This window comes from Carassius carassius, chromosome 49, assembly GCF_963082965.1.
Source record: "Carassius carassius chromosome 49, fCarCar2.1, whole genome shotgun sequence".
NCBI lineage: Eukaryota > Metazoa > Chordata > Actinopteri > Cypriniformes > Cyprinidae > Carassius > Carassius carassius.
In genome coordinates this window covers 16,334,107-16,356,943 of record NC_081803.1, presented here as the reverse complement: position 1 = coordinate 16,356,943, position 22,837 = coordinate 16,334,107, and the positions used below count along the sequence as shown (strand labels likewise).

At 37.5% G+C, this 22,837-nt stretch overlaps 1 protein-coding gene across 3 annotated transcripts in view; it reads right to left on the bottom strand.

Annotated features, from left to right (window-relative positions):
- Window positions 1–22,837, bottom strand: part of LOC132132228 (RNA-binding protein Musashi homolog 2-like) — a 190,614-nt gene that overhangs the window by 74,939 nt on the left and 92,838 nt on the right. For all 3 annotated transcript variants that reach the window (XM_059544562.1, XM_059544563.1, XM_059544564.1), the window contains exon 7: window positions 1,448–1,496. In XM_059544562.1, coding sequence (XP_059400545.1) covers window positions 1,448–1,496 — 49 coding nt within the window. The remainder of the gene's footprint in view (window positions 1–1,447; window positions 1,497–22,837) is intronic.

Sequence of the window (22,837 nt, the reverse complement as noted above, 5' to 3'; positions counted from 1 at the left end):
TGTTCTTTGAGAAAAATGTGCTTGAGACAGATGAACAAATGTGGTAGCGATGTAAAGGAAAATGTTAATGTGTGCAGCACTTAATGCAGAATGATGGGAATGGGGCTTTCTCCATCAGCACAGCTTCAAAACTGTCCTCCTACATGCACTGCTGAAATAAAAACTTAAACTAAACCACCTCTCGCAAACACCATGTCAAAACCACCTTCTGTCAGACGCTAGCAGAGTGTTTGACAGGGAAATGAGGGTTTGGATTACACGAGGGTTTTAGATGCCACACTGAAATATGTGAATTACTGAAATAAACAGAGGACCAGAGAGACCTCCAGGGAACTCCTTACTCAAAAGTGTGGAAGTAATGACGTGTGTATTGATATGCATTCAAATGATTTTGGTCCGAGTACATTTAACATTTATTCATTTAGCTGATGCTTTTATCCAAAGCGACTTACAATTGCTATATATGTCAGAGGTCGCATGCCTCTGGAGCAACTAGGGGTTAAGTGTCTTGCTCAGGGACACATTGGTGTCTTACAGTGGATTCGAACCCAGGTCTCTCACACCAAAGGCATGTGTCTTATCCACTGCGCCAACACCACAGAGTAAATGTAATGTCAAATTTTTCTCTCACACAACAACCCTTGCATTCATTGTTTCACTATGTAAATTATATCATACCAATTTTAAACACAATAGGCCATAAAGTTGGTTTGTATGACTGCATGTTATTGCAAACACAGTGTGTGTTCTGGCAGAGCGAAGGCTGTATGGCCTTTGGGTATTCACTGTAACAGCGCACAAAAGGAACCACAGAGCCCTGATGAAAATCACACCATTACATCTGTAATTAACAGCATGAAATCCTGCAACAAAACCCCTTCAATGTCTGAATAACATCCCTGATCCGTGTGCCCACAGGAGAGCCAATGCACATTCCCACAATGCACTGGGGCAGCAGGACTGATGGAGCTTTGGAGCTTAATTTCCAACACAATCATCCTCATTTCAGCCTGAAAATGCCAGAGAGATTCTGCTGCAGTCTCTTTAGTGAAAGGAGAGAGAGAGCAAGAGAGTGGGAAAGCAGGGAGAAAAGAATGGAGGTGGACAAAAAGCGTCTCTTAACAGCAGTTTAACCGTCACCTGGAGGGCATGAAGGACACGAGAGAGAAAAGAGACAGTAGTGTGAAAAAGCGTGTGTGTTTTAAACACATTTACTCTCTTTTTCCCCACTATGAAATGTTTTGTACTGTAAAGATCTCCCTCTCTCAATTAAATGCAAATTATATAAAAAAAATTTGCCATGCTTTACTGGCATAACACTAGATATAGTGCACAGTCAATCCTCACATTAGCAAGGATAAAAAACGTAAAAGCTCTGTGTCGTCCACAACACTAGAGGACACTCACATATATTTTGCATTACAGTTTAGAGGTCTAATGGTCTTACCTCTATGTCTGTTTGTAGTTTTGTCAAACATTAACATGGCATCCTCTACCTGAAAAACAAAACAAAAACACACTCATGAGTCAAAGAACAGTGTAAAGTACTAAAAAAAGTCCAGTGAGACCAGATAAAACATCTTAACAAAAGAAAAGTCATTTGAACTCTTTCTATGATTACATTTAATTATTAAAGCTCAAGACACAATGAATTCTTACAGTCCAAACATTAATAAGAAGATCAGATGTTAAACTAGGGCTGCACAATTCACCTTTATCGCATCGATATTGAGGTTTTAACTCCCGCAATAACCTAACCTCAGGAGTCTGAGGTTTTTTCCCCCACCTCTGACATTTGAGTGACAAACCTATTAGCCAATCAAAATGGTCGAATCTCGCGTTCCTGGCTTGCTGGCCAATTAGAAATGGCAATGGAAAAACAAGGTTGTATGCAGTGCATCGGCTTTCTGTCAGCAGAAAAGCAGCTAACACACAACGTTTACCTCGAATTGTGCCAGAAAAAGCTTGTGTAACTGCGCAGAAATGGCCGAAGGCACTTCTTCGGTGACGGGAGAGGAAGCGGGGGAGCACTTGGTTAACAAGAAGCGTGGTACTTCAGCTGTTTGGACTTATTTTGGATTCGCGAAGAACGACGTGGAGCAAAAGAGTGCTAAATGTAAAATATGTCGACGTGCCGTGGCCAGATCCAGAGGAAACACTACCAATCTATACCAGCATCTTAAAAATCACCACCGACAGCAATATGATGCATGCACAAAAAATGTGGATGAAGACGAAGCCACGACTAGCCATGGAAAAAGTAAGCAACCAAGCATTAAAACTGCATTCGCTTCTGTTACGCCATATGAAAAGTCCTCAAGAAGGCACATTGAAATCACGAAGGCTATAACACGTTATATCGCAAAAGAAATGATTCCCCTGAATACAGTCTCAGGGGAATGCTTTCAAAATCTCGTTCATACACTAGACAGAGGTTATGTGGTTCCATCCAGAAATGTAAAAATAAATGACCAAGTGGTTATGTTCATTTCCATTATGTCTTATTGTTTGGTATTTAGGTTCAGGTATTTAATAATCACGAAGCATCAAACAATCTCATTACCTCAATAACTACCTCAATAACTATGCATGTAGTTTATTTAACCCTCTGTGTCGTAAAAGTAACAACATATTTTATTCATAATTTTAGGTTTTATGCACTTAAAAGTATTGAACGCAAAAATAGAAAATCGCATCGCAATCGCAATATTTGTCAGAAAAAACGCAATTAGGTTTTTTCTCAAAATCGTGCACCCCTATGTTAAACAGCACCTTCCAAGATGACAAATGTACTTCCATCATAACTTGACATTTTACTTTAATTGCTCAACAGGACAAATGCATGACAAGAAACCTTTGTATGAGGCAGGCAGATTCTTGAAAGAAAACATGCAGAATCCTGCAGAGACACCAGTGTCCAGAGTAATATGCCCTTCATGACTCACATCAGAGAGAGAGAGAGATAGAGACAGACAGACAAAGTCAGTCTCAGGGGGAGACAGAGAGGTTCATGTGTCCGTGCACTGCTTGCCTCCTGGATACGGTCGCTAGGTAACATGAGGAGTTGTCTAAGTGTAAGAGACAGACTGTCCAGCACAGCGGGGGACTTCAGTATGAGGCCAGCGGCTAGAAACACACACACAACGGTCATGGTGAGTCTTTAATAGAGAGATATTAAAATAACATAGCAGCAGGAGTCAAACCTGCTCCGCCCACATGAGACCCACGGCCAACCATTACGCACATTCAAATAGACCTACTGTACAGTACAGGCTAGAGCAACGCGGGGTTAAACACTCCGATTATGAAAAAATATATATATATAAGAACGTACATTTCTCAGAAAATATGGGTTAATAGCTGCTAGCAAACCTGAGCATTGTGCTCTCAGAGCAAACCAGATCAAACAACAGCAGACCAGACCATATCATGCCCTACTATTCCAGTCCAGTCTAGTCTATTACATATCACACATATCATATCTCAAACCAGACCAAACTAGGAACTCATGTGATTCTTACTCAAACATCTACGTGCAGGCAAGCATTGGAAGACCTCAAAACATGCTGATGGAGATAATGTCTGCTTTATACTGTCCTTCACACACACACACACACACACACGTTTGTTTTTGTGAAAAGTGGGGACATCCCATAGGCGTACTAGTTTTTATACTGTACAAACTGTATATTCTATTGCCCTACACCAACCCTACACCTAACCCTAACCCTCAAAGGAAACTTTGTGCATTTTTACTTTCTCAAAAAACTCATTCTGTATGATTTATAAGCATTTTGAAAAATGGGGACATGGGTTATGTCCTCATTAGTCACCCTCTCCTTGTAATACCTGTGTCATACCCATGTCATTATACAGAGTTGTGTCTTGATATGTCACAAAAACACGCCCACACACACACACACACACCGCTGTTGTCAGAAGATCAGAAAAGCGTCACACAAAAATAACGCACGCTGGTGAAATCAGTGTAGTACTTCAAAGTCTTTTTTTAAAGTGTCTGTCACTGGAGTCCTGAAATGCCTCTCTGCCTCTATCTGATGCGAGGTTAAGGACCTCTTCTCACTCACACACACACACACTTTTCCTGCTCCTGAAAGGAAAGCTGAAGAGGCAGACAGAGTTCTTATCAATCTTAAAGGAGAAGTGAAACTCTCTGGACTTTCTTTAGTAGAAATAAAGGAAAAATGTCTACTATCAGCATCTACAGTAAATGTTATACGAGATACTTCCCTCACACGGGTAAAAGCTGCTTGTGTTTCTGTCAAACATGTCAATATGTTTTTAAAACATCTGTAGAAGGGCAAAGATCACAAACACACCATACAGATTATTAATAATTAAATCCCAGAAAATGCAGTATTAATAAAAGAGCAGAGGATAAACAGATTTTACAGCCCAGGGAAAACATCCTGACAGCTGTATGAGCAACCACACTCAGATTTTCCACACCTTTTGGCCAATGAATTTCCATGACGTTTCTGGTCATTTGTGACTGCTGGAGAAGTATTTTTAATCATTTTATACAAATTGCAACCTACAAAGAGTAATTTCTAGAATATTAAGAGCTGAGCATAACTAGAAAAAAATAGCATTACCAGACTTTTTAGGATTGTATTATCAATTTAATTATTTAAATTCAAACTAATATTTCCAGGTTCTCCATAACTGTGAGAAACTCAAATATACACGCAAACTAGGGATGGGCACAAGTATTCGAGTACTCCGAGGTGAAAGCGACAATCAATCATAAAAGCTAATGTAAAAAAACAAACAAACAAACAAAAAAAACATACTTTTTCTTTTGGTTTCTGATTTTTCTGCACCATTTTTGAGAAGCAGATTAAGATCTGATTGGTTAGCGTTGCCAGAGCATGTGGTCCAAAGTACAGACCAAAGAACAAGAGAAACATGGTTATAAAGTTGTGTAGTGATGTCTGGATTGACTTTGATAAAATTGCCAGGACCTTGCTCGCTAATCTTAGCACTCCAAAGTTTGGCTACCTTTACGATCAGAAGCCAAAAAAGCTAGGTATAATATCTGTGACAGCTAAACATGTTGCAAGAGAGGTGTCACCACCAACATGACCAACCACTTCCATTTAATAGATTGTTAAAGATCGCGAAAACGATTCAAACACCAATGTGATTCTATTCCTAAATTACAATGATTCGTCGATTTCATGAATCCACCCATGATATGTGCGATCAATGTTGTAATCACTTGGTTCATCCGTGCAGCATACGATCACACCAAAGTGATTTGAACATTTAAATTCGCGTTAACGCTGCCATTGACCTGAAGAGAGCCGTTGTGATCGGTCATGAATGAAACCGCTTCAAACTCTTTTCAGCCTCACGTATCATTATTTCTGTGTTACAAACATTCAAATCACAGAAGTACTGGGATAAAAATTAATTTTTCTAAGGTGTGAGACTTTTTATTTCATAACAAGTTTCCAAAATAACGATAGAAAACCAGACTGACATTAAACCTGACATCATCTCATCTGACCGCAAATACTAAATCGCACGTTTTTCCACTCTCTTTACTTAAACTGCAAAAAAAAAAAAAAGTGACAACAGCTTTCAGACACATCTTTCAAAATTAAAGTTTTGCACCTGGAGAACATTTAGAATTACTTTTTTGTTGCTTATTTGTTTCGTTGACTGTACACTGATTGATTGATTTGTTCATTTCAGAATGTTTCCACAGGTCCTTTTGCTGCAATTTATGTTTTATCTTTGTAGTAAAATTAAATTTTAAATATTAGTTATCAAGTTATCAATAGTACATTGGCATGGTTTCCAACTTATGCACCTAAATTTTACAATCTAATTTAGTCAAGCAAGATATAAATGCTTTTTTGAATTAGTTAACCAAATAATTTCAAAGAACTGGGTCAAAATAAATATTCATTAAAACAGTAGAAACTTTGGGCTTGAGTTTGTCTGGTAGACTTTTTCTGACATGAAAAAAAAAAAATTTAATTATAGCCTGAATGCACTGTAAGTCACTTTGGATAAAAGCGTCGGCTAAATGCATAAATGTAAAAATGACAAAAGTGCATAAAATGACAAACGAAAAGAAAAAGAAAAAAAAAAGCTATTCTTTTTTATTAATTATTATAATATCAAAATATTATAAAAGCATATAAACAAGACTAAAATAACACTGCCTGACGTTACAGACCGCACACAGGCATACTTCAGTTTGTATTAAATGTAGATTATATATCTGTAGGGAGAGAGAAAAGCCTTGCTCTCCTCTTCTTCTAAAACTCATTCGTTCTCTCCAGGGATTGCAGCTCAAACATCAATAATTCACTTTTCTCAAAGAGAAACACATTTATGATTTGTATTTGAAATGGAGATATAATCCAGCCTGACCGGGCTGGATAGTTTTCGAGAGGCCCGTGATATGAGCGCTAAGGAATTCCCCGGCTTACTGGCTCAGGGTGAGAATGTAACATGAACTAATGATCTCTCATCTGATCCAGGATCAGGTCGCATCAGAGCTCTACAGAGAGCACACCATATGCATCTGGGAGACAGAGAAATGCACTTCCTTTTTGATTGAACAGAACGGTGTACAGGTGGAAAACAGCTCATTTAACTGCTTGAAACTGCTTTCACAGAACATTAATATAAGCAAATGTTTATTAACAGTTTATTTCTGTCTATTTCATGTTTATCTATCTTCAGGTGCATGTCAAAATAAAGCAGCTTTGTGTCTCCTGATCCATCCATCCATCCATATATATACACATATATATATATATACACATACATACATACACATACATACATACATACACATACATACATACATACACATACATACATACATACATACACATACATACATACATACATACATACATATATAGTATTACAACATTTATTTTAAATCTGTTTGTAAGCATATTTCAAAAACTGTTGATTTTTACTGCTGGGGCACACAAGTCCACTCAGAAGGGACAGATCTGTAGACAGAGACCTACAGCAACATCCATCAGAACGTCAGACAAAGCTGCCATGGAGGACAATTATTGGTCATTTTGTTAAAATGCCTTTAATCTATCCAGGCTGTGCAAAAACTCACAAAATCCATCACATAAGCTGTTGTAAAAGTGAAAATACTCTCTTTTTAGGTAGAGAAAGGTACTTGGAGAAATAAAAAATACCTTTATCCATGAGAAAACTGTATAACAAGTGATTGCTTTCTTACACTTTGCTAATCAGGCTGTCTTTTTTCTTTTTATAAACACCCCCACCCCGTACAACTATCTTATTCATTTATCTGCATGCTAATTATATTAATCAACAGAAAAAGCTGTTAATAAACCTGCTAATTGGTATGTAAATAAGATCCTCCTGACACTAACCGTGCCACAACAACTTTAATTTAAATAAATACAAATATGTCAGTATTCATTTAGTTCCTTGACGGCTGGAAGAGCAGCTGATATCACCCCTCTTTCTTTGCAATCTATCCACCTGATTTTTTTCATTCCTTCGCGAAAACGTCTGACAGCATCCAAGAGTCTGAACCATCTCCCCTAGCTACTAAAAGCACATTTCCATCAGAGCTGACCAATCGATAGCAGAGCAAAGAAACAGGGAGACAGACAGACAGTAAGAGGGTAATGATAAAGGGGGTACTTTTTTTGGCATCAACAGCTTTATAAAATACAGTTAAATTTATTTTAAAATACAGTAATATTTTAAGCATTAGATATAAATCAAGTTAAATTTGTATATTTAAATATAAAACAAAAAATATAATTCCATGCAAAAAGTGAAACTTGTATATTATATTCATTCATTACACACAGACTGATATATTTTAAATGTTTATCTTTTAATTTTGATGTTTATAACTGACAACTAAGGAAAATCCCAAATTCAGTATCTCAGAAAAATATTGTGAAAAGGTTCAATATTGAAGACACCTGGTGCCACACTCTAATCAGCTAATTAACTCAAAACACCTGCAAAGGCCTTTAAGGTCTCTCAGTCTAGTTCTGCAGGCTACACAATCATGGGGAAGACTGCTGACTTGACAGTTGTCCAAAAGATGACCATTGACACCTTGCACAAGGAGGGCAAGACACAAAAGGTCATTGCAAAAGAGGCTGGCTGTTCACAGAGCTCTGTGTCCAAGCACATTAATAGAGAAGCGAAGGGAAGGAAAAGATGTGGTAGAAAAAAAGTGTACAAGCAATAGGAATAACCACACCCTGGAGAGGATTGTGAAACAAATGGGGGTGGGGGAGATTCACAAAGAGTGGACTGCAGCTGGAGTCAGTGCTTCAAGAACCACTATGAACAGACGTATGCAAGACATGGGTTTCAGCTGTCACGTTCCTTGTGTCAAGTCACTCTTGAACAATAGACAGCGTCAAAAGAGTCTCGTCTGGGCTTAAGACAAAAAGGACTGGACTGCTGCTGAGTTGTCCAAATTTATGTTCTCTGATGAAAGTAAATGTTGCATTTCCTTTGGAAATCAGGGTCCCAGAGTCTGGAGGAAGAGAGGAGAGAGGCACACAATCCACGTTGCTTGAGGTCCAGTGTAAAGTTTCCACAGTCAGTGATGGTTTGGGGTGCCATGTCATCTGCTGGTGTTGGTCCACTGTGTTTTCTGAGGTCCAAGGTCAACGCAGCCATATACCAGGAAGTTTCAGAGCACTTCATGCTTCCTGCTGCTGACCAACTTTATGGAGATGCAGATTTAGTTATCCAATAGGACATGGCACCTGAACACAGTGCCAAAGCTACCAGTACCTGGTTTAAGAACCATGTTATTCCTGTTCAGGGACAGTGAAAGAAAGGAGAGAGACAGATGGAGAACAAGAAAGAAGGATCGAGAAAACAGATGGAAAGAAAGAGAGAGAAAGACAGATGGAAAAACAGACGTAGAAAGCAAGAGAGACCGTGAGGAAAGGAGAAGCTGAGGGAAAGAGAGGTGCTTTCTGTCATTTTCTATGTAATGAGAAAAGTAATGGCATTTTTACTCTTTCTCTCCAGACTGTGATTGGAGGTGAGGGCCACACAGAAATTCACATCAATCCTCTTTCTCTCTCTAGCTATTATGAATACTAGGGGTGTAACGGTACACTAATTCATACCAGCTCTTTCAGTTCGGTACGCATCTGTACTGAACAAATACAGCATTGCTTGTTATATTTAAAAATCAATAGTAATTAAATTTAAGTTTGGGCTTTGTTTTTAACTGGAACATTATAGTAGGTCTAATGTAAAAGGGCTCACTATAGTTTAGAGCACAAGCCAAGGTAGATTTTTATCCCTAAGAAAATATGAATTATAACTGAATTAATTTAAAGAAAGAACAATTTGTTCAGTGAACCACTGAACCACTGAAATTGTATGAAATATTTTTATTTTAAATAAATATTGTTCTTTTGAATTTTCTGTCCATCAAAGAATCCTAAAATTAAAATGCATCACAGAATACTGTAAGAATATTTTGATACAGAATATTATAGAATTACAGAGACTATTTTACTATCACAAAATTAAGCAGCACTGTTTTCAACATTGACAATAATAAGAAAACCCCTAATCAGCATATTAGAATGATTTCTGAAGGATCATGTGACACTGAAGACTGGAGTAATTCAGCTTTGCATCATAGGACAAAATTACATTGTAAAATATATTAAAACTGAACATTTTATTTTAAATAACAGCAATATATAATAATTAAAAGTATAGCATATCAAATAAAATACAGCCTGGGTGTATTATAAAATAATAATAATAATAATAATAATAATAATAATAATAATAATAATAGACCCCAAACATTTGAATGATAGTGTATATGCACTTAAAAATACTGAAAGCACCATACAAAAAAATAAACTAAAACGTGCATTACAAACACTCAATTGAAGGTAGCTGCCTCCACTCACTAGGGGTTTAAAACTTACCTTTTCTCTCCACAGAACAGACCTGTTTTGAGTGGAATCCCTCCCCACCTGCCCTCTTAGACACAGCTCAGATCCTTCGAGACCTTTAAGAGGATCCCCATTTTATCAGAGATCGCAGATATGCAATAAGGTTTCAGACAAAGCAAAAATAAACTGAATCTCTCCAGTGTCAGTATAATAATCTGCTCTAAAATGGAAATGCATAAAGAGCTTAAGAAGAAAAGAAATGAATTCAATTATATCTGCTTAATTATATTCATCTCCAGTGTTTTCTTTGAGATTAGTTACTAATCTCTTTTAAATGTCATTTCAATAATAATGACATATTCTATCATGATGTAAAAGAATAGCTGAATGTCAGTCAACTCTTTTCTTCACTGCCTTTCACATGCAGAGAAACTGTGCCAGCTGTTTCTTAATAGCACAGCCATTTTTTTGTCACGGTAGACACGGTTCTTAGTAGACAGAGTTCTTATTTGAATCCGGCAAGATACTGCTGTATTTATTTCATCTTGTATTAACATGACAACTAGTTTTGTCAGGATGGTCTTTAATATGACGGAGAGGAGCCGTTTGTGCCACTGTAATCCGCACTGCTAATATACGAGAGAGATGTTGCTTTCTCTCCCTTATAGAGCAGAGCGTCAGAAGATAAACAGAGGAGGGAAACCTCTGAAAAACCTCTGAAAATATTACGTTTTTTTTTCTCAGCTCCTGAGGCAGTCATAAGTTTTAGAACTGTCTGTATGTTAAATCACGCTGTGTGCAAATGACACAAAGCACTATTTCTGTGCTGCATAAATGCATATAGGTTCTACAGAATTTCAACATAAAATTCTTATTTTTTGTCATGTTGTATAGAATCTGCACAAACCTTCAAACACCACTACAACCTGTACACACCATGTACTACAAACTGCACTACAAATACTAAAAACCAAACCTAACCAAAAATATAGACATACAAGATTTTTTAAATGTTTTTGAAAGAAAGCTGAGAAAGAAGGCTCTTCAGAGGCTTCATTTATTTGATCAAAAATACCATTAAACAGTAATATCGTAATTGTAATATATTACAATTTAAAATAGGCTAACTATCTCTGTGACATTTCTCCAGTCTTCAATAGCTGCGTTTACATGGACACTACTAATCTGATCGTAATGGGACTAGAAGCACAATCAGAATAAAAAAGTCACATGTAAACACATCAATCAGATTGAATTAACTCGATCCGACTAAAATTTCTATCGGATTGTAAGGGGTGCACATGCGTACTTTTGTAAGTACTGCACATGCGCAGTGACGTAGAAATAGCGTAATGACACATGACAAAGTGTTCTTCCTGGTGAATAAAGTATCATAAATAAGTGTCCTGTCATTATAAATCTCCCCTTTCACTCAGCGTATGTGAAGTGGAACACTACCACATCCCACCAGTCCTTGTTTAAGACTCTTATGAACAGACGACTAGTTTTGGGTGCGGGGAAGGGACACTTTTACATTTTTTTTTTTTAGGTAACGTTAAACAGCACAACAGTTCATGTGCTGGTCGTCGCCTAATTAGGACACAAAGTAGATAAATATCACGTGTGCTTTTTAAAACAGCAGCGGGAAACTCTGTACAGTCGTGGCCAAAAGTTTTGAGAATTACATAAATATTGGAAATTGGAAAAGTTGCTGCTTAAGTTTTTATAATAGCAATTTGCATATACTCCAGAATGTTATGAAGAGTGATCAGATGAATTGCATAGTCCTTCTTTGCCATGAAAATTAACTTAATCCCAAAAAAAACCTTTCCACTGCATTTCATTGCTGTCATTAAAGGACCTGCTGAGATCATTTCAGTAATCGTCTTGTTAACTCAGGTGAGAATGTTGACGAGCACAAGGCTGGAGATCATTATGTCAGGCTGATTGGGTTAGAATGGCAGACTTGACATGTTAAAAGGAGGGTGATGCTTGAAATCATTCTTTTTCCATTGTTAACCATGGTGGCCTGCAAAGAAACGCGTGCAGCCATCATTGCATTGCATAAAAATGGCTTCACAGGCAAGGATATTGTGGCTACTAAGATTGCACCTAAATCAACAATTTATAGGATCATCAAGAACTTCAAGGAAAGAGGTTCAATTCTTTTAAAGAAGGCTTCAGGGCCTCCAAGAAAGTCCAGCAAGCGCCAGGATCGTCTCCTAAAGAGGATTCAGCTGCGGGATCGGAGTGCCACCAGTGCAGAGCTTGCTCAGGAATGGCAGCAGGCAGGTGTGAGCGTATCTGCACGCACAGTGATGCGAAGACTTTTGGAAGATGGCCTGGTGTCAAGAAGAGCAGCAAAGAAGCCACTTGATGTAAATTAAGAAGAAAAATCTATGTTAAAATATATCATAGTATATGTTTACTAAAATTAATGACTATTAATGCTACTTATTTGCTTTCTAATTGTTTTAATAAGTACAATCTATGACATATCACATATCTGAATATAATAATTTAATTAATATTATCAACTAAAATCAGGACCGGAATTTCATTTAGGAAACCATTTAGGTCTAACAATTAGTATTCAGGTACAAAAATATACAGATATTAAACTTTAAATTAAAAACAGATTAATCCTTAAAAATAAAGTTACAATTCGTTAATACAGTCATTTAGTTAAGAGCATTGAATGTTTTTTTGATGCGCTGATGCTGTTTTTTATATGAGTCGATCTGATATTCTGTGTGTATTTTTTACATATAACCAACCTGCTTTATTAATTCAATGTTTGCAGGAATTTCCCACATTATAAAGGCAAAATCTGCGGGAATTAGTAAAACTAGGCAATATATGCAAGATAACACCAAAATTCAGGACCTGATTAAAAATTATATTCTATTGCACAGAGATCTGTGAAATAAATTTCCACAACTTTTATAATACTTTCTGGTAGTGTTGTCAAAAGACCCGATACTTCGGTACCAAGTCGATACTAAAAAAATTAAAATGTCACGGTACCAGGTTTCTTTACGTACCGGTGATACAGAGTACCCAGTAAACCCGCTTCTTGACGCATACAGCGCTGATTTCCGCGAAGCATAAAACTCGGACGGAATCTCAAAATCCAGTCATGAAAATGAAACTTACATTTTAATATGGACAGTCACGGAATTTGTCAAAGTTAGCATAAATTAATCAAATCAAATCTCCATATGGACCAGTATCTGTAAATGTTAAGCCGCAAAAGTTGGTTGAAAAATTGGAGACGCTGCATGTTCCGTGCGTCTCTGTGTGAATGAATGAATGGCAGAGACGTGCGGGTTTGTTTACTAGATAGACTGAAGTGCGTGACGCTTGCAGTAATTTCAGCATCTGCCGTCTCAATGAGGACATAAAGACATAAACAACATCACCAGAACTGTTCTGAGTCACTTCACAAGCATTTTACGGTTTTATTTGAGTAAAACCAGTCAAAATAAAAATAGGCCATCAAAATAAAAGTTAATTTTTACATAAAGGCATTGTGCTAGAAATATTACTATTATTTAGTAGAATGTATGTGATACTGCTACTACTGTTGAAAAAAATAATAAAACTTTATTTTTTAAAGAAATAAAATCACAATTTTTCCATGTTTAAATTTTAATAGCAAATCCACTTTATTTACCAAAAAATAAAAAGTTAATTAAAAGACAAAATGAAATTTGGGTGAAACTTGTTTACTGTTTTTTTATAATTATATTACTTGTAGAAAAACTTTAAACAATTGTAAATAAGTATAAAGAATGCCATTGGTTTTATTTTTAGTGATAACATTTTTTTTTTTTTTTATTAGCATATTTTTGTGTTTTGCTTTGGTACTGAAATTGGTACCGAGAACCGTGGATTTTCACTGGTATCGGTACCGAAAACTGAAAATTTTGTACCGTGACAACACTACTTTCTGTGTTTATTCATTTTTCCAAAACGTTTCCAGGTCTGGAAATTGGCGTTTTAAAATTTCATGACTTTTCCAGGTTTTTCATGACCATACGAACCCTGCTTCTTATTATCAATGTTGAAAACAGTTGTTCTGCTTGACTTTTTTGGGGTAACCATGATATCTTTTTTCATAAATAGCATTTATTTAAAAAATAAAAAAAATTGTAACATCAAAATATATTTCATAATTTCTTTGATCGTTTATTGCATCCTTCTTAATAAATTCATAATGTTTTAAAATAAATAAATCTAACTGACGCCAAACTTTTTGAACAGTAGTATTGGTAGTATTGTATATAAATAAACAAAATAGTGAACATTAGCATGCATTATTACATATCCAATATTAGCCTATATTTACACAAAATCAACCACTAACTACAACCCGAATTCCGGAAAAGTTGGGACGTTTTTTAAATTTTAATAAAATGAAAACTAAAAGACTTTCAAATCACATGAGCCAATATTTTATTCACAATAGAACATAGATAACATAGCAAATGTTTAAACTGAGAAAGTTTACAATTTTATGCACAAAATGAGCTCATTTCAATTTTGATTTCTGCTACAGGTCTCAAAATAGTTGGGACGGGACATGTTTACCATGGTGTAGCATCTCCTTTTCTTTTCAAAACAGTTTGAAGACGTCTGGGCATTGAGGCTATGAGTTGCTGGAGTTTTGCTGTTGGAATTTGGTCCTATTCTTGCCTTATATAGATTTCCAGCTGCTGAAGAGTTCGTGGTCGTCTTTGACGTATTTTTCGTTTAATGATGCGCCAAATGTTCTCTATAGGTGAAAGATCTGGACTGCAGGCAGGCCAGGTTAGCACCCGGACTCTTCTACGATGAAGCCATGCTGTTGTTGTAGCTGCAGTATGTGGTTTTGCATTGTCCTGCTGAAATAAACAAGGCCTTCCCTGAAATAGACGTTGTTTGGAGGGAAGCATATGTTGCTCTGAAACCTTTATATACCTTTCAGCATTCACAGAGCCTTCCAAAACATGCAAGCTGCCCATACCATATGCACTTATGCACCCCCACACCATCAGAGATGCTGGCTTTTGAACTGAACGCTGATAACATGCTGGAAGGTCTCCCTCCTCTTTAGCCCGGAGGACACGGCGTCCGTGATTTCCAACAAGAATGTCAAATTTGGACTCGTCTGACCATAAAACACTATTCCACTTTGAAATAGTGCATTTTAAATGAGCCTTGGCCCACAGGACACGACGGCGCTTCTGGACCATGTTCACATATGGCTTCCTTTTTGCATGATAGAGCTTTAGTTGGCATCTGCTGATGGCACGGCGGATTGTGTTTACCGACAGTGGTTTCTGAAAGTATTCCTGGGCCCATTTAGTAATGTCATTGACACAATCATGCCGATGAGTGATGCAGTGTCGTCTGAGAGCCCGAAGACCACGGGCATCCAATAAAGGTCTCCGGCCTTGTCCCTTACGCACAGAGATTTCTCCAGTTTCTCTGAATCTTTTGATGATGTTATGCACTGTAGATGATGAGATTTGCAAAGCCTTTGCAATTTGACGTTGAGGAACATTGTTTTTAAAGTTTTCCACAATTTTTTTACGCAGTCTTTCACAGATTGGAGAGCCCCGCCCATCTTTACTTCTGAGAGACTCTGCTTCTCTAAGACAAAGCTTTTATAGCTAATCATGTTACAGACCTGATATCAATTAACTAGATGTTCTCCCAGCTGAATCTTTTCAAAACTACTTGCTTTTTTAGCCATTTGTTGCCCCCGTGCCAACTTTTTTGAGACCTGTAGCAGGCATTAAATTTTAAATGAGCTAATTAAGTGGATAAAAGTGTAAAATTTCTCAGTTTAAACATTTGCTACGTTATCTATGTTCTATTGTGAATAAAATATTGGCTCATGTGATTTGAAATTCCTTTAGTTTTCATTTTATTAAAATTTAAAAAACGTCCCAACTTTTCCGGAATTCGGGTTGTAATATTAAACCGGTATATTGTGTAGATATCAGAATCAACAAATGTCAATATCTGAGGGAATGAAATCATGTTCATGTTAAGAGCACCACTGGTGAATCCATTAAATCAGATCACACACAAACACACAAAGGATGTGAGGTCACAGTCTGCAAAGGTGTTGAAGTAAATGCATGACAGTGATGAGTCTCCTTCCACAGGTTTTTGTTGTGGTGTTTGGGTATGTGCGTTGTCTCTGTACTCATCCTGATAAGATGTAATTCACACCCACTCGGAGTCCACCATGAGAAGGTTTATCATCCTCTAACAACCCCAATTACCATGACAACATTACAACCGTTTTAACCTGTCATTTTCTCTTCAGTTTACACACCATGTAAGACTGAAGACTATAAGACTGTGGGGGGGGATGGGGACAGAAAATAAAGTTATGGTATAAAAACCATTACACCTAAAGAGAGTCCCCGTGAACCACAAATTCAAGTACTGTGTGTGTGTGTGTGTGTGTGTGTGTGTGTGTGTTTCCCCAGACCCACCCACTGCTGGCAGCAACTGAATGGGTTTCAATGTCTTTCATCCAAGATTTATAAAAACACCAACAAAACAAGCAGGGTTTACTGGCAGGACAAACATTCAGAAAATGACTGTGGCAGCGTGAGGATTATATTGTTCTCTGAAGCCAGACAGCTTTAAGCTCTAGATGCCAGTAAATCATGAATCTGTTTATTATTTAGAACAGAATTCCCCAACCACTGGGTCACAACCCAGTATCGGCCATGGAAGAGTTCCCAGTATCGGGAATTCTTGGAAGAGAATTGTCCGGAAATTTCCACCTCTTTGCAACCCTAGCATGAATACAGAGTTGAGTGCCCTTTCACATCTTGCGTTTGAACAGATACATAAAATTACATCAAAATACTGTACCCACCCCATTCTGATTCTCTGTGCTTTAAGTAATAAATGGAAAGCAAATTTACAATGATATATGAAAAATTCTTACTGATCCGGAAAAATCATCTGATCGGTGAAACAAAAACCACATACAATAAATATACACATATGAATGATGACAAATATCAAAAGAAAGTTTGTTTTAAGAAAGCTGAACGACTAAATAAATCAAAAGACAGACATAATCAGACAAAAACAGTCACCCAGGAACTACAATCAGCAGGTGATGTCACTTGGGGGTGGACACAGCAGGTAGCCAATCACACATAACAGGAGAGCTGTCAGTCAAAACGTCCAACTGTGCACAATATCAGAGAGTCTACAGGACTCCTGTCCACTCTGTGTTAGATGGGCCATGTACAACAAAATAAAGGGGTTATAAACATATAAACAAAAAAGTTGGTAGGGTTTTCCAAAACAGTGGCATATATTAAAGTAAACGGGCCTATCATTTCCACAGCACATCAGCAGAAAGTCAAACCTCTCTTCTTCCATCCTCTCTTTTTCTGGCTTTATCATATCATGCATAAAAAACAGTCTGCACTACAAAAACACGACAGACATCCCAAGTACCATTTCCAATATATAAACTCTGAAATAAAAAAGAATAACTTCACAAACGTATTCTTGTGAATTATTCACACATTCACATGTCATTATATGAAACTGCATGTTTCAGACCATCTAAGCACAGCAAGTGTGCAAACGCTTTCCAGACGTTTAAAGGTGAATTAACGAAGACCAAAGCAGAACATTTTTAAGAGCTTTTGCATCTCTGTTAACTTTTTTTCTTTTCTTCATGGAGAGAACTCCTCCTCTGAAAGGGTGCATGTTGAAAGTGTGTGAGTGTGTGATTCACTTGAGTGGGCATCTAGCCCACTTCTGTTAACCTGCTATCAGACGAGGCAGCTTTCAAAGAGAATGGCCTGTGCTCTGAAGTTCCTTGTATATTAATTTGAACATTAAGCAAATGCTGCAAAAGCTGTCAGAGCAAAGCTAGGAGAAAGAAAACAAGAAGAGAACGGTGGCCCGGTGACCTGACACATAGAAGCACAAACCCCCAGAGGAGCGTTCAGGATTCAGAAAGCATAATGACAGAAAATAAGTTTTAATATGAGAAATGGAGAAAGAAAGAAAATTCAACTCTTCTATCTGTCTCCATGGAGTTCCAGACGAATCTCAGTGTGTGTTTTAGGTGTGTATGTGTATTTTAGGAGTGTGTTCGATGTAAGTTTGTAATAAAAATGCTCAGCGGAATCCGACTGCAAACGTGAGCATCACCATTACAGCAGGTGCCAAGCACTTCTGTTTGGATAACCTGCAGAGAAGCAAACGACTCCCTCTGAAAGTAAGAGAGAGACAAGCTGGTTGCCAGCCTCATATTGCATTTGATCAGACATCCCCAACACACTGCCAATATGAATAAAACACATCCAAGCCTTACAGCATCAGATCAATCCTTCAACACACACCTCTTACAATAACTAAGCATGATCCATACACAGATGTAAGGATCATAATATTCCAGCATTCTTTCATCTGAGATTAAAGCAGCTTTTCCTTGAGGAAATCCGAAGTGGTATCACTAAATAACAGGGTTTTCTAGGAATCAAAAATATTCCTTTTTTTATATATATTGCACAAACAATGGCAAATTCTAGCAGAGCAATTCCAAGATATAATCCTTACAGAGGCATCAAGGCCCATACAAGACCATGCTTTTCTTTAGCAGAGAAAAACGCATTTAAAAAACACTCAAACAAAAAGAGAATGGGAGAAGGAAGATTAGCGTGACATCAGATTCTCCAATTAAAAATATGCCGTACAGTTCTGATTGAATGAACTAATGGCTTTTATTGATCAATGCCACAGATTTTCTCTCTCATCTCCATTTGTAACGGACATGAGTTAAATTCAACTCAATTAAAACAACCTGCACTCCACCAACCATCTGGCTATCCCTCACATCATTACCTCCACTCTAGTCCAGTGACACCTGTCAACACCCAATGACGTGAACATGGAGAACATAGGTGAGATAGACAGGTGAGATAGAACGGTTAAACAAAGAAATTAAAGTATTATAATGATTGCTGTTATATTAGACCTATTAGTAAATAGAAAGGCAAACATTATAACACGTACTTTCTTGTTTGCCGTAAGCATTAAGCAAATACGCATTTATATAATTTAACAAATTTTTTAATGACTAATGAACATTTAATTTTACAAACCATACAAACTTCATCATGTGTTCTTTTGACGGTCAGTCCGTGTGAATTGAATGCTTTAAACAATAAACTTGTCATTTCAAACTATGCTGCACTTTATGCATTTGCCCATTTCATTTTTACTGTGTAAGCTTTATGTAAAATGAGGGTTACCCTGGCATTATTTGAAAAGTATGATTCCCAGTGCACAAAGACTTCCCAGAATACTGAGTCCCCTATTGGTTACAGCGTTTACTTTCTTTTTAATTATATTTTTATATAATTTTTATTTATTTGTGAAAAATACTGTCATCTAAAGTATAAGCATGTTTCTTTTACACATTTATTTTTTATTCCATTGTCAAAATTATGATTTCGAATATCTTAAATATAAAAAATAAAAAAATAAAATAAAAAAATCATATCGGCTTTATATGTAGTCCTTAAATAATGGCTTTCCTCATGAGGATCACAAGGTTGGCCCATAAAAAGATCACACACAGTGCCTTAGTACAGCAGTCAGTAAGGAACAGTTTTAAGAAGCTTCTTTAGGTCAAGGGGTTGAACTCATATCTCACTCTCTTCCTCCGTCCATCAGGAAGTGCTTCAACCCCTCTTCTCATTTCCATTGGCTGAAAAGAGCCAGAGACCTCGGGCAGCCCGTCATTTACTCTCTAGCACAGACACAGAGGACATAGGAAACTCCCACAGCTGTCTGGCCTGATTAAAGTACAGCACAGCATCTGCACACACAGATCAGATTCATAACACACCATTCGTCTGCTCTGCGGCACGTCCCTGACCGTTATACTGTGAAATATCAGCTCGAAGAGTCGAAGCAGTGAGCTATCAGATTCTGATGGAATCGGGTCTCCGCTGAGAGAGAAAAGACTCTTCGTCACACTTCCTTATCACCCCAGAGAAGCAGGGCATTGTGGGACTGCTGACATGAACACACCAAATCCATAATTCATGAGTCATGCTGAACAGCCTTGCAAACATGCTGCTCGCAGCAACGACAACCCACCGCTGAACTGTGTTTCCCTGCAAGAACGTTTCCCCCATCGGAAGCAAAGCAGGAATTGTGCCGTGTGTCAAGAGAATGAATGACTACAAGCACGGTTGTTGCAAACCTGAGATCTCTTCCTCTGCCATTGACTTGTGAAAATCACATTGCCAAATGAAAGCGGACAGAGCGCGACTTACAACTTTTTTTATCCACTCGACTTTGCGATTACACTTTTTACAGACCTGTGAATGATCAAGAGCATCAATACAAATAAAAAAAGACTTTCATCTCCTGACAGACAGAGAGAGAAATCACATTGTATCAACAGTGCACGGTAATTGTACAAAGCCTGCCTCTCTTCTCTTTGATTTCCGGCCACTCTGACCACTCTAACAATCTCTCTCTCACTCTCTCTGTGTGCTGGCACTCACAATCTGAGCCGCACAGCTTTACCTCAGCACACTTCTGTTATTACGAGCAAAGTCGGGCACTTCCATAAAGGATATGACCAACCCCTAACACAGCTGGGCAGACATGAGAAATAATCCACTGAGATCACGGCCTTTCTTTTATCCAGATCATCACCTGATGTCTATAATATCAAGAGAAAACCAAGAGAGAAACTACAGAAAAGTGTGTTCTCAGTATGTCATTCTGGCCCAGACCTCACCTAGGTCGCAGCCGTAGATAACATGCCCATAAACCACCAACAATCACAGACAATTAGATGTTTTTTTTTTATATTGCCAGTTTCAACTAGGGCTGCCCTATAAGCAATTTAAAAGCACATGTAAAAATGAATACATGAATATGTATTTTGACAACAAAGTTGTTAGAGTGTAAGTTTTAATTTAATTAAGGGATATTTCAATACTGTGTTTCACTAAATGATCAAATGGAAGAATTCAATACAGAGACATTCTATTAGTGCTGCAACGACGCGTCACACTGTTTACATCTCGCGTAATGGCATACTGGGAATGGAGAAAGTTGCATTCTATCACAAAAACCGAGACCACTGTTATCAATGTATGGGAATACTTTAAACAGAGGCCAAATAAAATGGCTGTTTACCGTGTGATCTGGTGACCAAATTCCTGGTTCAGGTCTCTGCTGCAGATGTGATGGAACGACCGCAGCAGATTCAGCGATTCTAAAAGCACAAACTGATGTGATATTAGGTGTCTAATAAACGCAGACTTGCTCATTGCATGATTCTGACATTCTTGTAAAGATTACAAGTTATTGGTATGATCATCTGTAGCGGCTGAAGTAAGGATAAAATAAAAAATAAAAGTAAGTCTGTGTTGGCGCGGACACGCGTTAGGGGCGTTCACATATCGCGCCTAAAACGCGTGGAAAACGCTAGTCACGCCGCTTTCTCCTTTCCAAAGCGCTCGGGCAGTTGCGCCCCTGGGGTGTCTGACGTTGCTAAGCAACCATGACGTGCTCCCTCCATGAAGACGTGAAAATTTCAGCAAAGGATAAATGGATTTGCAGCACTAAAAATCGCTTGCAGTAGCTCTGCTACTTAATTTATTTCAAAATGGCAATCCATATACAGCTACGATCAGCTGTTCCCTCATCTTAGCTGAGCTTTCAATGTTGTTACGGGAAAGGATGAAGCTGATTGGTTAGTTCTTGTCACATGACCCGCGTTGATTATGAGCTTGCATACCGCGCACCTACATTGGAAATAACGAACTTGTGAATATGTGAACGGCCCCTTAAAAGACAAAAGACAACAGTCACAAACCACCGAGCTACCCCGAATCAGCTCCAGATCTCTGTAAACCATGCTAAACCATAGCAGAACCCTGACTACATTTTATGGTTTGTGATGCTAAAGAACATTTCATGACATCTCAGACAACTGTAAATTTGTGGCTACTTTGGTTTAATTATAAACGCTATCGTAAACTCATAAATACCATAGTAAAATAATTTTCTTTGCCTCTTTATTTTTGTATACTGTAAAAACTTCAACCACTTTGGTTGAAAATTAATAAAGGTTGAAATATTATATTAAAAGTTGTACTTATATTTTTTTGTAAAGTTATCCAAAGGATTCATTAGCTAGTCAAAAAAGAACATTAGATTATTTATTGTAATACAAATAATCGTTAGAGTAGTTGACTAATCGAACAAATAATCGTTAGATTAGTCAACAGAAAAAATAATCATTAGTTGCAGCTCTACATTCTATTAATATTTTTGAGTGATATAGGAAAAGAAACAAACCTGGCAGTTCAACCTCAGAACAGCTCATTTGTGTCAATGAATCAAATTATGAATCATATTATCATGTTTCATATCAGACACACTATTATTATAATTTCTGTCTTCGCTTTAATGTTCACAGGTGGTGACAAAAAGTGTGCACAGAATCTCTAAAAATCTTATCTGTAATTTTGTTTGATCACCCAGGTCCGATGGGAGAAAAGAGCACTGGAGTGTAAACACTCAGGCTGATGGGCCGAAGCCTGCCGCCACAGCCGGCCGCACTGCAACTATGGCAATTAGGGCTTTTAATAAGGTGAGTATATTGCTGATAAGAATCAATTAGAGGCCTTTTAACTGAGGAAGAGCTGAGTCCCACTCAGCTTAGATCAACACACTCTCGACTCTCACTGGAATCAATCAGGGACAATCTGTTTTCCTTACTAAAAATACTGAATCGCCTCAGAAGCCAATACATCAGGGCTCTCAAACTTGCAACCCAGAGTTTATCCTTAAATCTGACCAATAAACACATTTCCACTAGATCA